General features: G+C 38.1%; 1 protein-coding gene across 1 annotated transcript; it reads left to right on the top strand.

Moving 5' to 3' along the window:
* Positions 1-3,540: 3,540 nt before the first annotated feature.
* Positions 3,541-5,469, top strand: LOC109468202. Its single transcript, XM_019766457.1, has 3 exons — positions 3,541-3,783; positions 4,689-4,814; positions 5,101-5,469. Exons 1-3 carry the CDS (start codon positions 3,541-3,543, stop codon positions 5,467-5,469), a joined length of 738 nt encoding a protein of 245 aa, XP_019622016.1.
* The last annotated feature ends 8,326 nt before the right edge of the window (positions 5,470-13,795 follow it).

The following is a 13,795-nucleotide window of genomic DNA, read 5'->3' as shown; positions in this document are numbered from 1 at the left end:
GAAAATCAAAGTCACCTTTCTAACCGGTTTTTGTCTTATCGGATAGTCAAAGGTTGTAAGACAAAAAGCAGCATTCAAAAATTAAATGTACTGTTGTTCTGTAGACTGTGTTGTATACCATTTTTGGACTAAAATCCCTTTAAAATACAGACGATACGTAATAATATCAAGAAATGTTTACTAGAGAAAAATAATATTACCTTTCTAATAGGTTTTCCATTTTTTTGATATCCAAAGATTATAAAACGATAAGCGGTCTTCAAAAATTACTTGTACTGTTGTGTAGACTTTGTTGTATATATGGTTTTTTTTAAATCCACGATCTCATACCTTTGCTCCTGAAGGAGCTTTGCCAAGCAATGTGAACCTTTATGGCAAACAAATTATCAATATTTCTCAATGATCATGCAAACTAGATCCTGATTTGCTTAGTGATATTTCATATTTTCGATTCAATGACAAGTCTTATCTAGCCTTTTCTTATAAATTATGCAAGTAATTTGATTAAATCCCCATTATGGAATTATATCATTGTGTCATTAAACCAATGTCAGATAGCAGATTGTAAGGCAGCAGATTTATAGGATTTTCTCATTGATTAATAAAATTAGATACTGATTTCCATAATTGTCCTCAAGTGAGCATTACTTATGCTACCTACATGCCAAAAGTCAACCGTTTCTTGAGTTATCTCCTAAAATAAGCGCTGATAGATGAATCAGACATATGTTTTTCTTTTCTGTATTATTTTTGTGCATTGTTTGGCTCTAAATCCATACAGCGTGTCGACAAGGTGGTGGCAGGGACTGACAAATGAGAAGTGTCTGAAAATTGTCTGGATTTCTGTGTTAAACATGCAGTGGATTAAACCGGGATATTACACCTAACTTCGCCAATCCCCTTTTCACCATAGATCTGATAGAGGAATTTCGTAAAGTGCTGCCCCGACATGTTTCCGTTACTTTCAAGAATTTTAAGACAAGAATTTTACCCTCAGCGTTTTACATGCTATGAAGTAGCCCCATCTATCAAGAGCTGTGAGAACTGCAGCTGTGCCACTTTTCGAGGTGCATGGACCATAGAAATCAAGTACTGCAATATCTTGCTGGAAGGCTATATATGGAAATGTCAGATCTGTCAAATTAAGAATAACAAATAGCGCGAATTTAATACCAAGTTATTACACAGAATTTTGCCTCGTAACTTGCTACATAAGTGGAAAATACGAAATGTATCAGGAAATATTTACAGTCCTTACTGTGAATTGTGCAACAAACTTGAAAATTATCAACATATGTTTTTGGAGTGTCGTAGATTACACAACTTCTGGAGTAGGATAGAAAATGAAACACACACTGTTATTAATGATCAAGAAGTGTTACTGGTGAGAAGTCGTAGTGCAAATCTCATAACTGTTGCTAAATACGCAATATTTATTTCTTGGTTAGAATGGAAAGACGATTATAGAAAGAAAGATGATGTATTCCTAATTTTTATGAACTTGTGTCAAACTTATATTTGATTTTCAGTTATATAATCAGTATTGTCATGTATGATATGTATATGATGTTCACTAGCACGTATCTATACTCAGACAATTTCTGGAAAAATGGAACACACATTGTTATCAATGATTATAACTGTTGCTAAATTACGCATATTTATATTTACATTGTATGACCATGTACATATATATATATATATATATATATATATATATATATATATATATCTTAAGGGCTTTGAAGAATAAGATCGTTCAAACAAATATCTTGCAGATTTCAAAATGTACGAATCTCAAACTGTTTCGCTAGGAAAATGTTTAGGTAGTATCCCGTTTATAAGATGAATTCGAATTCAAGTCAATACCCAGAGGTGACGTGGATCTTAGAGGTACATTTATTGAACACAAAGAGTGGCGAGTTTTTCTACTGTAGTACTGAGCATGTGTATCACTGGATCATTTTTTTTTTGCTTAATATCTTATACATGATTATGATTCTGTGATGTTGAGAAGAGGGCCATTAGTATGCAATTTGCATGTATAGACTTCCGTATGTTATGGCCATCTGTAGCACATGGTTAATTCTTCTTCTTAGTTTAGATGACACTGTGCTAAAAGTTAAGCATACGGCTATAAACTGGAATATCGGACACTGTTGAATATTTGCTGTTTTAAACACGCTCTTCGAACAAACGTGCATTACATTATAGGAAGAGTCATTGTTGAGTAGATTTGGGGTAAGTCCTAATTCTGTAATCTAAGTGTTGGAAGTTAAAGCTTAGTCTATATAAGTTAAAGCTTAGTCTTTATTTCATAGTTAAGTAGATTTGTTAGTGGAAATAGGCCATGGTCTTGTTTTACTAATAGTGAGCTGGTCAGTATATCAGTACTCGCACAATGCAGATTTAACTCGCCAGGGGACGCTTTTAAACAATGTTATTCACTATATTCACTAGTGAATTGTGACAATTCTCCCCGACACAACCTTTAACAATAACAAGTATTAAAAACCATCAAGTTGATATTTTATCATGAAAAAATGTTGTAGGTTACATGTATGCCTTGCTCAGTATTAAAAAAAAGCATGTCCTTACTTGGGTTGAAAAAAAAAAAAACTAATAATACATGTGCAAATAACAGTATCCTGACGATGCATGTGTTTTGTATGTATCGCTAGTAGTAGCAATGCAGGTATCTAAACGCCCTTGTGAGCATGCCCGTACCAGCCCCTCCCTGATTGGCCGAGGCTCAATAAACAGAGAAAAGTATGGCATACAACGTCACGTGAACTGACCACACATTTCTTTGCGAGCCTTTCTGGTATATACGTGTTGACGGCACTACAGATCTGTGGACGGATCACTACATCTTTTAAGACACACGAAGCTAATCTGAATATGTCTGTCCCAGAAAATTGGCAAACCCGTGCAAAATATGACTGGCCAAATCTTCACAGAATTGGAACCGTCTTTAGTCATCACAGTAAATCAGATATTACCGATAAAGTTGACAGAGAAGTAAGGTTTTTGCAGCAGACGTATTATTCTCTTTATGATGCCGCTACAATACTACAACAAGAGAATAAAACCTTACGTCGTCAACAGCAGGCGGATGCTAACACTTGTCAGGCGCTAAGGAACAGGTACGGACATTTTTATTTGCTGCGAGACAACGACAGTAACGTTGATACTGATAGCTCGGAGGAATAGTAAAAATAATTCTCACGTTTTAGTTTTGACTAATCAAAACTCAAACTAATCTGATGTACAATATTTCAATTAAATCTTCGTGCTTATGGTAGTCTTAACTGAATTACTTTTTTTAGGACAGCCAATATACTCAATTACAAATATTCCCTCAATGTTATTCCCTTTAATGAATGCGCTACATAGATGTTTTTAACTGGCTTGGAGAATGGCATGTTTATATTATTATAATTTTTCTAGTAGATTTGTTCGAGGGATGATTTTAAATGCACACAGTGTGTTTTTAAACACATTTAAAAATGCACGCTTAAGCTAGTCCCTACCTTCTCAATGATAGATCCTTACTACAAATTGCGTGCGTCCCTGAATTACAGGATTTCTCGAAGCATGAGCAACGACATAACCATGAACGAACTCAGTCTTGAAGATACTACGAGACGATGTCGGCCATACAACTTGGCGAACCGGTACAAAGAGTTGGAGACGGTGGAATGGCTCGCAGCTAAGGAGGAGCTGGATTCGATCCACTACTGCAAGAAAGAAATCGTTACACAGTACCTTTGTGACGTTTTCGTGGTAGGATTTCTATCAAATAGTCAGGTTTCTGACTATACTTTAAACATGCGTAAGAGTACCATCATTAAGCAGCTTTGCAGACATATGGTATGAAAACATTATGGGAAATACAACATAACGTATTGGAAATTAATTATAAACAAAGGGAAATCTTGATGGTATCTAACATTTCCTCGAAGCTGCTCACATTAATTCCAAAAAATCCATCTACCTGAAGAAATTCAATAAATCTAATTTTAGGTACCCATACATGGAAAATTATTCAAATAACTAGAAAGGCCGATATTTGCTTTGGATCAAATTCAATAAATCTCCCGCAGTGGAGCACTCGATTGGGAGGGAGCGCTTCGTAACGTGAGCCCAGAAATTTTGATCGTAAAAAAATTGTACAATTTGTAAATATAGCGATCTTGGATTGGGATATACTGAAACATACATGTGTAATGAACAGTTTCATGTGTAGTTTTGATTAAGATCAGCGCGAGTATTGACTACAATGTTGCCAGAACAACGATACATTGGAGGAGAAGAAACGTGAGCAAAAACAATATGACTTCACCTCATAGTGGCGAGGCCATAATGAAATCCTACCATATTTTATCCTACAGGAGGCGATGAGGATATCTGAGGAAATGCTGACATTGTTCACCACCAGCTTGACCAATTTGTTGATAGAACCTGTACAAGAGATTGGAAAGAAACACACTACGTATGATGCTACTTCACAGGTTGGTATTTATTTTAAAACGCATTCCACTACTGATCATAACTACCATCAGGAACATTCTATTTATGCTAGCTACAACGAATCTAGCAGGCCCAGGAAAGTAGCTTTGGTGCCCAACATCTAATATGTATTATATTACATGATAATTACACTGACATCTGATGTCTTACCACAGGTAATGGTGGGACAGGCATCAAACCAAAGCGTAGAGCCCACTGATATGCAGAATGACTTACAGAGGAAAGTCAAGGGCATTATCCAAGAACGGTCAGACAAATGCAACATTGACGACATCATTAAGGTACGATACTTTTGTTTCAACGCATCATACCTGCCTAACAGTAACATCTTTCAACTTTTCAACAAATGCATGACATAAATTATGCACTAAGAAGTATGGCAAGCAACAGAATTATTGTTAGTGGAACTGTTTTCTTAAACAAATGAATTTTCTTAAAGAAATAAACTTACACTAGGAAATTCAACATTTGAATCCATAAAAGTTAATTCTATTGTGCATCATTTATGTTGTTTTCAATTTGCAATTGGTTGATGCCCAACGTAACTCTATCTTAATCTCCCAACAGAGGGTACAAGAATGCATGAGTAAGAAGGAAAAATACCAACCCCACATTCTGACCACAGTAATCTGCAGCGGTAACAAGAAGGGTTTAAAAACGTACATATCGGAATGCTGCCGACTTGCCTGGCGAATGAACGTCCAGACTCCTCCCATGACAATCAGCGTTGAAACAGGCATACCATTTGATCCGACTATTCACGAGCGTGCTTACGACTGTGAGTCCATTGTAGGCGATACCGAAATGATAGATTACTACGTTTGGCCCACGTTGTTTGACGCAGAAAATCATCTGCCTGTTAGACAAAAAGGCAGGGTGTACACAAAAAGGTCATTAACTGCCCAAAACTACCTACCACCCTTGAGCTCGGTGTAAAAGTCAAATGGTAGCGCCGCAATCAATGAAAGAATTGTGAGCTTCATACACATACGTTTTAATTACAAATAGACATAGATTTTAATCGCTATAATATTCATTAATGTAGAGCAAATGACGACTAGAGGAGTCTCTGTAACAAGTTGACTAAGACTTTGAAATTGTTTGCATGTTCTCCCAATACTCACCTAACCAAATGACGAAAATAAATGAACGTGTTTCTCCGAATCATGCCGACTTTAAATTGGCACAAATGAAAACCTTTTTATCATAGAAACACTTCTCAGAAAACATTTCGGAAATGAACTCTTGTATTATTTTTTATCGATACTTAAAAGCCAATCATTCTGTAAAGATGCGAAATTTGGGCACAGAATCCATGAATGACAATCCAACAGTCGAAATTACCCACATTCGTTCTTGTAAATTTATACTAGGGTATTTAGGAATAGCAGTAATAAAACTCACCATAGGTTAGACTCCCATTAGGTGAATGTACTTCTTTACGTGTTATCAAATATTGGCTTTCCCTGTACAGATGGACTATAAAAGACAACCATTGCAAGCTGATGCCCGTTTGTTCAAACACAATGCGCATTGTCAGAGAAGAACCTTGTTACAACGTGTAAAGGGAATATTAGATTCCCTTATTTTTTGTATTCATTTAACTCAACATGTGACTAATGTAGGCAAAAACGTTTTCCGGTCCATAAGCTAAGTATCGGAAACCTAAAGTTTTGAAAATAATGCGTCTTGAAAAAAAGGAGGGTGGTATAAGAATTTTTAAGTGTATGAGTCAATTTGCAAATACTGTGCGTTGCATACTGTGGAAGACGAAACACTTTTTATCTTAAATTGTACTCTCTACATCAATATGAATGAAGTCTGTTGTAGCCTCCAATTCTACAATATCGGAAAACACACATTATGGAAAATGTGGGATCTTTTTTTTGTCTGTCTTCGACTAGTTTTAGGAGTCACGGATTTTTTTCTTTCTTGTGTCTTCTTATGTATTACTAGCTTGTTAGTGTTCTTGATGTACTATATCAAATGTCCACGATCGCTGTTTAAGGATGGTAGCCACCGCCAGACTCATTTGGTTTTTGAAAAAAAGCTTGCCGTCCAGGGGCCTAGACTAATCTGTAATTCCGACTAAGGCCACGGCAAGTGATTTTATGGATGACATCAGCGCGCGCCTTGAACTCTTGAAAAGAGGCTCAGGCCGAGTGGTACTATTACATACTGTACATTTTCAAGGCTAAATAAAGGTTGAAAGGAAAAAAAAATTTCGCCTGATTCTGGAAAAAAACTAGAAATTTTGTTGCCCTTTGACTGTGGTCAACATCCGGATTTTTGCTCCACAACGCTCAAAATAAATTTTTCGAGCGTTGCGAAGCGAAAATCAGGATGGTACCCAGGCTAGGAAATGGGCAAACTGGCAGATAAACATGAAGAGAGGAGACACAAGACAAGGCTCTGATTATTTTTTTTACTTTGTCTTCAATGCAGTGATGTATTTCATTCCTTTTATATATGTTTAAACAAAACCATTTGTACAATGATTGAAAAGTTTCCTTTTTCAAAGTTGTTTCAGTGACAAAAGGATGTTGCGATGGTTGCCCATAAAGTTAGCACAATAGACCAGGTATATTAGGTATCATTTCTTGTTTAACATGGTTTATGATGTCAAAATTTCAAAAATACGAGTCTTGTTTTTTTGGGCCCGCCTTTTTTTTTCGCCCTCTCGCATTAGTTGTGGAGTCTGCGGTGGATGTCAGCCATACAATTTACTTACTGTGGCCTAACTCTGATCATGCTAATCATTCGTCCAGCATGGCTATTGTCTAACATTTGTAGCAACCAAAGGAGTCTGTCTGAGACTACATCAATGGACCCTACAAAGTACCTACTGATAAGGCCAACAAGCCACGTATAACGCTTATTTACCACGTAGTCTACCACTCATTAATTAGGATAAAAGCATGTGCAAATATATTTACCGGTGAAAAGCTACTCTGTTTGCTTACAACTTTGGAGGGGTTATAGGCCGAAATGAAGTGGATATAGACTCAGAGTCCTTCAATTATTTACAAGTAACGGCACTCTATAAACACATTAGCCAGAATTCAAGTGCCCTAGCAAAGACGCTCAGGAGATTTCATGGTGCTCTATAGGCAGAGAGAGTCTCTATCAGAGTAATAAAAGGCAATGGATGGCGCTTCCTGTGTGGTGTTATTAAGGTGAGTCGGTTCAGGAATAGTTTCAATGCCTTAACCTGAACAGGTTTAGGCCAGCTTACAAATACACGTCATGCCATTTTCAACATTTTCGACCTGTTTTTGAGACCTGTACCATGACGTGTTATTCCGCATATAGGGGAAATATTTATGTTGTCCCCACATGTTCTTTCAATTGTTGTCTGCATGAATGATGTCTGTACAATAAATCTATGAATCTGAAAGAGTCTGCGATCCAGATGTCCGTCTGTTTTGACCTAAGACGTATATTTTTCTATAATCTGTAGCAACAAACGTACCCACCGACGCCCTACCGACCTTCTTCAGATCAATCGTTTGGGAGTTGTTGGACGATACTTGTTTTTTTATTCAGAATCACAGTGATTGATACAAATAAAAGGACATGGACTAAGTGACTGCGACCTAAAGTTAGGTAAAACTTATATTCTTGCAGCCACTTTTATAACGGAAAAAAAGGCGTTTACAAGACGTTTGAAAAATTATGGATAGCATGAGTCAAACCTCCAATCCCAGAAGAGAAGAAAAGCATAGCAGGACACATACAAGTAGAAGCGTTTTGTTTCTGTGATGCAGCTTTGCGCGGCTAACATAATTTCACAGGTAATGTCATTCTAACAAACCAAACTGCCGCGAACGACTAAAAGTTGTTTAGCATTGTCAGAAAGTGTGTACATATATGTTTAGATTAATAATGTGTCCAAATATTCTTGAAAGCTTGCCAAAAAGGACTAAGCGCTGGTAGGTGTATATAGGGCAGTGCAATAAATAATGAGCAATCGTTTCATATGGACACCCGCAGCTACAGACTGGACTTGTAACAAGACCTCGGGTATAAAGACTGTGATTCAAGCTGCAGGTGCCCAGATGAAGTCGTGTAATGAGAATACAGGAAGAACGAGAACCGAAGCTAAAATGGTTAAGCTTTACAGGACGTACCGATTTCAAAAGATGCGAACTAGACGACACTTCCTACTAGTTTTTAAAAGTCACTTAGAACACCAGGCGACTAGGTGGTCGGTTGGTGTTTGGGAGCAGTCTGACCAGGTTTAGGCCACGCCGATCATGTTGTAACCATTATAAGCATTCCCCAATCCAGCCCCGACTGCTGGTCAACCTATTTCGATCATTTTAGACAACTAATTGAAGGTTGTCTCTCCTAACCATGGCCATTTTCCAATTCTGTCCCGAATAAAAATTTGCAGGTTTAGAGGTCTACTATTTTTTGGAATTTTTGGACAACTATCTTGGACACGTTTCCATCTCTTTTTGCCGTTAGCAACATTCAAGGAATTATTAACAGTCTGAATTTATAGGACTAAGTACTAGGAACCTGGTGTGCTATTTTTTTTGGGGGGGGGTCGCGTTTCCTAAGTGTGGGGGGGGGGGGTCGGCTAGAGGTCAGCCGGTGTTCGGCTGATGTTTGCACACGTGCACGCTCTGAAAGCATTCGGCACGGTTGCGTTGGCAGAGTATTAGGAGCGACTGTCTGTAGGTTTGCACATGTTCGTTTCCAAATTTAACCCTGGGTCGTGTGGCGTAGCGGCAGAGTGCGCGACTCGGAACTAAGAGTCCTGGGTTCGAGTCCTAAAATGCCACCGATCTTGTGCCCTTGGAAAAGGCAGTTTACACGACTTTACTCACTTAGCTCAGGTGTAAATGAGTATTGTTCTGTCATGTATTTGTCCCCTGTGTTGGTGGTGGCATTGATATAAGTTGCAGAAACTTGATTGTGTCGTCACCACGTCTGGTGATTACATGTTGGAATAGAAAAAAAAAATTAACCCTCGAACACGCGCGCCGAACTCTGCCGGCCTACTACATTACACTACAGTACACATGTGACACATTAACGAAATTCCTACGAATTCGTTCCCGATCAGGTCGGCTGCTGTTCGGGAGCACTCTGACCAGATTTAGGCCATGCCTTAACCTTTTTTGTATGACTCGAAACGAATTTGGGTTGAATTGGAATCAAATTTGATCCCTGAGCACGCCCCAAACAGTGCGGACCTACTCCAGGATAGTTGGCATGTGTTTTGCTGACTTGCGGTAGAAACCAGCCAACTATAAAAACCAGCCAACTATGATCGAACCTTCCAAACGCTTCACGAATGATGCGCAGCCGAACCGTAGCCGACCTAGCCCATCGCCAGCTGAACACCAGCCGAATCAGGCTAACCATTGTTGGCGTTCGGCTAGCGTTCGGGAGGCCAAATTCGTGACAGGGGCTAAACACACGCTAAACACACGGCCAAGCAAATCACTGTACTATAGAAAACCAGCACAAATAATGACGAAGGTACGTGATTCATTCTTCTGTGTTCATATTTTTACAATCAACTTTGAATAGTTGTCGCTTCCAACAAGACTTTGGGGACTGTTAATGCTGCAGGCACAGGTAACTATAATAATCTGCGTACATTCTCAAAGAACCATTATAATGATACTTAAAGCAACATGATGAACTCACAATTCGTGGTTTCAAGGACAAGGAAAAAAGCAGTTACATTAAAAACAAGTGGGGTTAAATGATAATCGTAAAAGTAAGAAATAACTGAATAGTAATAAAACATACATATATCACATCTTCTTAATTTAAAGAACAGAAGTTCTTCAATAAATGCGCATATCTAGTGGTAATATCACACAATATGGACTAGACATTGAGGATATATGTATATTTACATGTCCCCAAAATCTAGACGTATAAGCGTGCAGCACAAACTAAAATACGATTGACAAACATTTGTAACTCCTGTTACCAGCAGGTTTCAACTAACAATTAATGATTAATCTGATGTAGATAGTGCAAAACAAAAAAGGAATATCCAAGTTTACAAATGGTTCATCTTCCCGAAGATCATTCTGAATTTTAAAAGTTTTCTTACGGATGACGTTTTACAAGCTGTGCTCATTTCGCTGCCGTTTGAAGTTGTTACAGATTTGTTGAAAAGATTTCCCGCTCGTCATGGGACTGCCTTAGCATAACCCTGCCTTTAGCAGCGATTCCGCCACCCTCATAATTAAACAATATTGGCCACACGTAATATTGGATGGCTGAATTTGTGTCATTATCACTATCGTACCAGAGAGTGTGAATGTTGTTGTCGTATGTGGTGGGTTCGGTAGATACTACCATGGGTGGCTGTACCAGATGGAATTGCCACGCAAGAAGACAGCACGCCTTCAGGAATTTCAGTACCTCATCGTTGTTGACAAAGAAGCCTTTCTTCAGCGAAAACTTCTCAGCTGCTCTCACTTTCACGTTCTACATGAAACAAGACATATGTAATTGTAGTTCTTCAGAATTATCTAAAAAGTCTGAAGAACTAAGTTTATAGTATCTTCTATCAGAAAACCTATCCTTCTAGGTGTGCCTTTATTCAATTTATATAGTTCTAAACTGTTTAGCAGTCTCAACACAGTACAGCGTAAGATGTATAATTACCTTCGCCAAGAAGGTTAGATTTTCAGAGGCGTTCGTGTATGTGTGTGTGTTTGTGTGTGTGTGTGTGTGTGTTTGTGTGTGTGTGTGTGTTGTGTGTGTGTGTGTGTGTGTGTGTGTGTGTGTGTGTGTGTGTGTGTGTGTGTGTAAACACGAGAACTTAAGAAGACTTGGTTGGAATGATTTGGTAGGTGGATAGGTCTTGTTCAGTTTAAAATGTAAATTTCTACTTCATTATGAATCTGACACGGTGATGTTAAATCATTACTCTATACTCTTCTCAAACGTAAATATAATAAACGATAATAAAAGCACAAACTTACCTCCTCAATTCCAGACAGGTCAATGAAGTGTGATGTTTTCTTCATGCACTTCCGTATCTCGTTCTTCAACGTCTCTGAAACTACGGGGGGAAGACGTCCCTTTGGATCCATTTCAGACTGGCGATCTGAGACACCCTGAAGAGATCGAGGCCGAAAAACGGATATATAAGATCATTAATCTGTTTACACTGTTCTTGCCCTGTACTAGGAATTACCAGCGATACAGTAACTAACTTGAAAGTTGTTCAAGGTACAAAGATAATTTTGATGCATTTAATGAAAAAAAATGTACAGTGCGTACAATATAGTGGAAAAAGCATTCCCCAAGTCGCGTTGAATCTAGCTAATTATTATATGTGTAAGTATAGCAATGCTCGCATCGTGGGTATTTTATGTGGTAGGTTAACACACACACACACGTGTCGAAGAATGTGTAAACTGAGCGTAAAAATGCTCATATCATTCATTTGGCACTAATAATGATTGGTTGATTTTATGACATGTCCTCAAATATAACATAATGGATAGAGAGAGAGAAAGAGAGAGATCTTACTTTGAGGTGGTATTGAACAGGACGTAGCATCATATCAGATAGTTCTCCCTCACGCTTCATAACTTCAGGGCCGGCTGCAATGTACACCTCCTACAAGCGTGGAACACGAAATGGTAAATTAAAGGTTGCAAATCTGCAGATATTTTCATTCGGTTGGTGAGCGAATGAATAGCCACTTGCTACAATTTGATGGTAAGTATTTACAGTCACTAGTAATAATTGATAATTATATATGATCATTAACTTCTCACTATGCACATGTAGTATGCAAAATGTATGCAAATGTGCATTAAAACATTCATTATAAAACGGACAGTTTCAACTTTACTTTAAGGCTATTGGTTATGATCTAGATATTCGTCTTCATTCTAAACGTCTGGTAATTGATTGTAGATTTGGTTTGAAGAATACAGTAGAATATGATGTATTAAATGGCAAGTGCTTATAAATGTACAATGTTATGTATCTAATATTAATTAAGACTGTCACAACTTCACACAAGAAAAACTCTGGGATATTCTACTGACTTTACATATCCACTTGACCATAAGACAATTTTGATTTATCACATAAATAATACATTGGAGCCTACATTTTTTTCTTAATTTAGTGTTGAAGATCATACATACGTCCATCAGAAAGCATAGAAGTTTTAATGCATCGCAGCTGGAAATGCTCTGATTTTTGTCAATCTGATCCTTTGCTGACACCCATTCCGTGGACTCAAGTTCTTGATATCGCTTCCCCAGAGTACTCGGGCGTACGGTTTCTCCAACGTTCTCCAGATACCTTTCGTCGGAGGACAACTGCGCACTCAGGCATGCTGAAAGCCTATGTGTACAGATTGTATAGTTCTTTATAGACAAAAACCTACATTTTTGTATGCTTCCTCTGACCTTAAACTCACCCCACATGTACAACATATGCAACACATGTTTTTGTTCTATTCTTTGTACTACATACACAAAAAAGACATTTCATCAAAGCAAACAAAGGGAGGAAAACGTAGATAAATATGGTCGCTATTTTATAGATTAAACATTCGTACGCCGAGTGCTATGTCTTACATATAGAATATAAACCTGGCTGTGGACGTATGTGTGAAAAGTTTAAAATGGTACATCTTTACCACTAAAGAGTCATATGGTTTTTTCGGGACTGATTTATTGTATGTGCATGTAGTAGTTGGATTAGAACAATTGGATTTGTGCGGTTGTTACCTTTCTTTCTGCTCTTGAAGCTCCAACCCCATCGAGTTGATCTTAAACTTACAGTTCAGAACTTCCTGGCGGAGAAGACTGTTTTCTTCTTTGAGATGATTATTTTCTCCTTCATGGTGATCGACATTTTCAGCGTCTGTCTGCACTTGGGTACTTATGAACTGCTTACTTGCAGTGCCTTCTTCAGTTTGTCGAGAACAAGCACTTTCCTTTGAACTTTCACCATAGGATAGCGCAGCGCCCATCTTGCTAACACCCGGTAGAGGGCAATAGGTACAATATCCCCTTACTGCATTTGTTTGCTGCCCTCATTATGCAAAAGTAAACAGAGGGCTGTGTTCTGTTGAGGTCGAAGTTGAGTGCGCATGTCTTACCCACTTACCACCCGGTGCAGTGCCGAATCATTTTTTTAGAGTTCAGACAAACGAGCAAGCCACTGGGAGGCTCATCAGATTAAGCTGACCAAGGAATCCGACCTTCACGATCCTAGAAAAGGTGTGGAAAGGCCTACTTCAACAGTAGAAAAC

The sequence above is a fragment of the Branchiostoma belcheri genome, unplaced genomic scaffold (genome assembly GCF_001625305.1).
Source record: "Branchiostoma belcheri isolate BF01 breed outbred unplaced genomic scaffold, Haploidv18h27 scaffold195, whole genome shotgun sequence".
Classification (NCBI taxonomy): Eukaryota; Metazoa; Chordata; class Leptocardii; order Amphioxiformes; family Branchiostomatidae; genus Branchiostoma; species Branchiostoma belcheri.
The sequence above is the reverse complement of the archived record's forward strand: the minus strand, read 5'-3'. Positions and strand labels throughout refer to the sequence as shown.

Bases quoted from the DNA above. Each gene is read 5' to 3' on its own strand.
- LOC109468202 (XM_019766457.1), top strand. From the start codon at position 3,541: ATGATAGATCCTTACTACAAATTGCGTGCGTCCCTGAATTACAGGATT. The intron at 3,784-4,688 runs GTGGTAGGATTT...GTCTTACCACAG, and splicing joins AGTACCTTTGTGACGTTTTC to GTAATGGTGGGACAGGCATC. The intron at 4,815-5,100 runs GTACGATACTTT...ATCTCCCAACAG, and splicing joins ACATTGACGACATCATTAAG to AGGGTACAAGAATGCATGAG.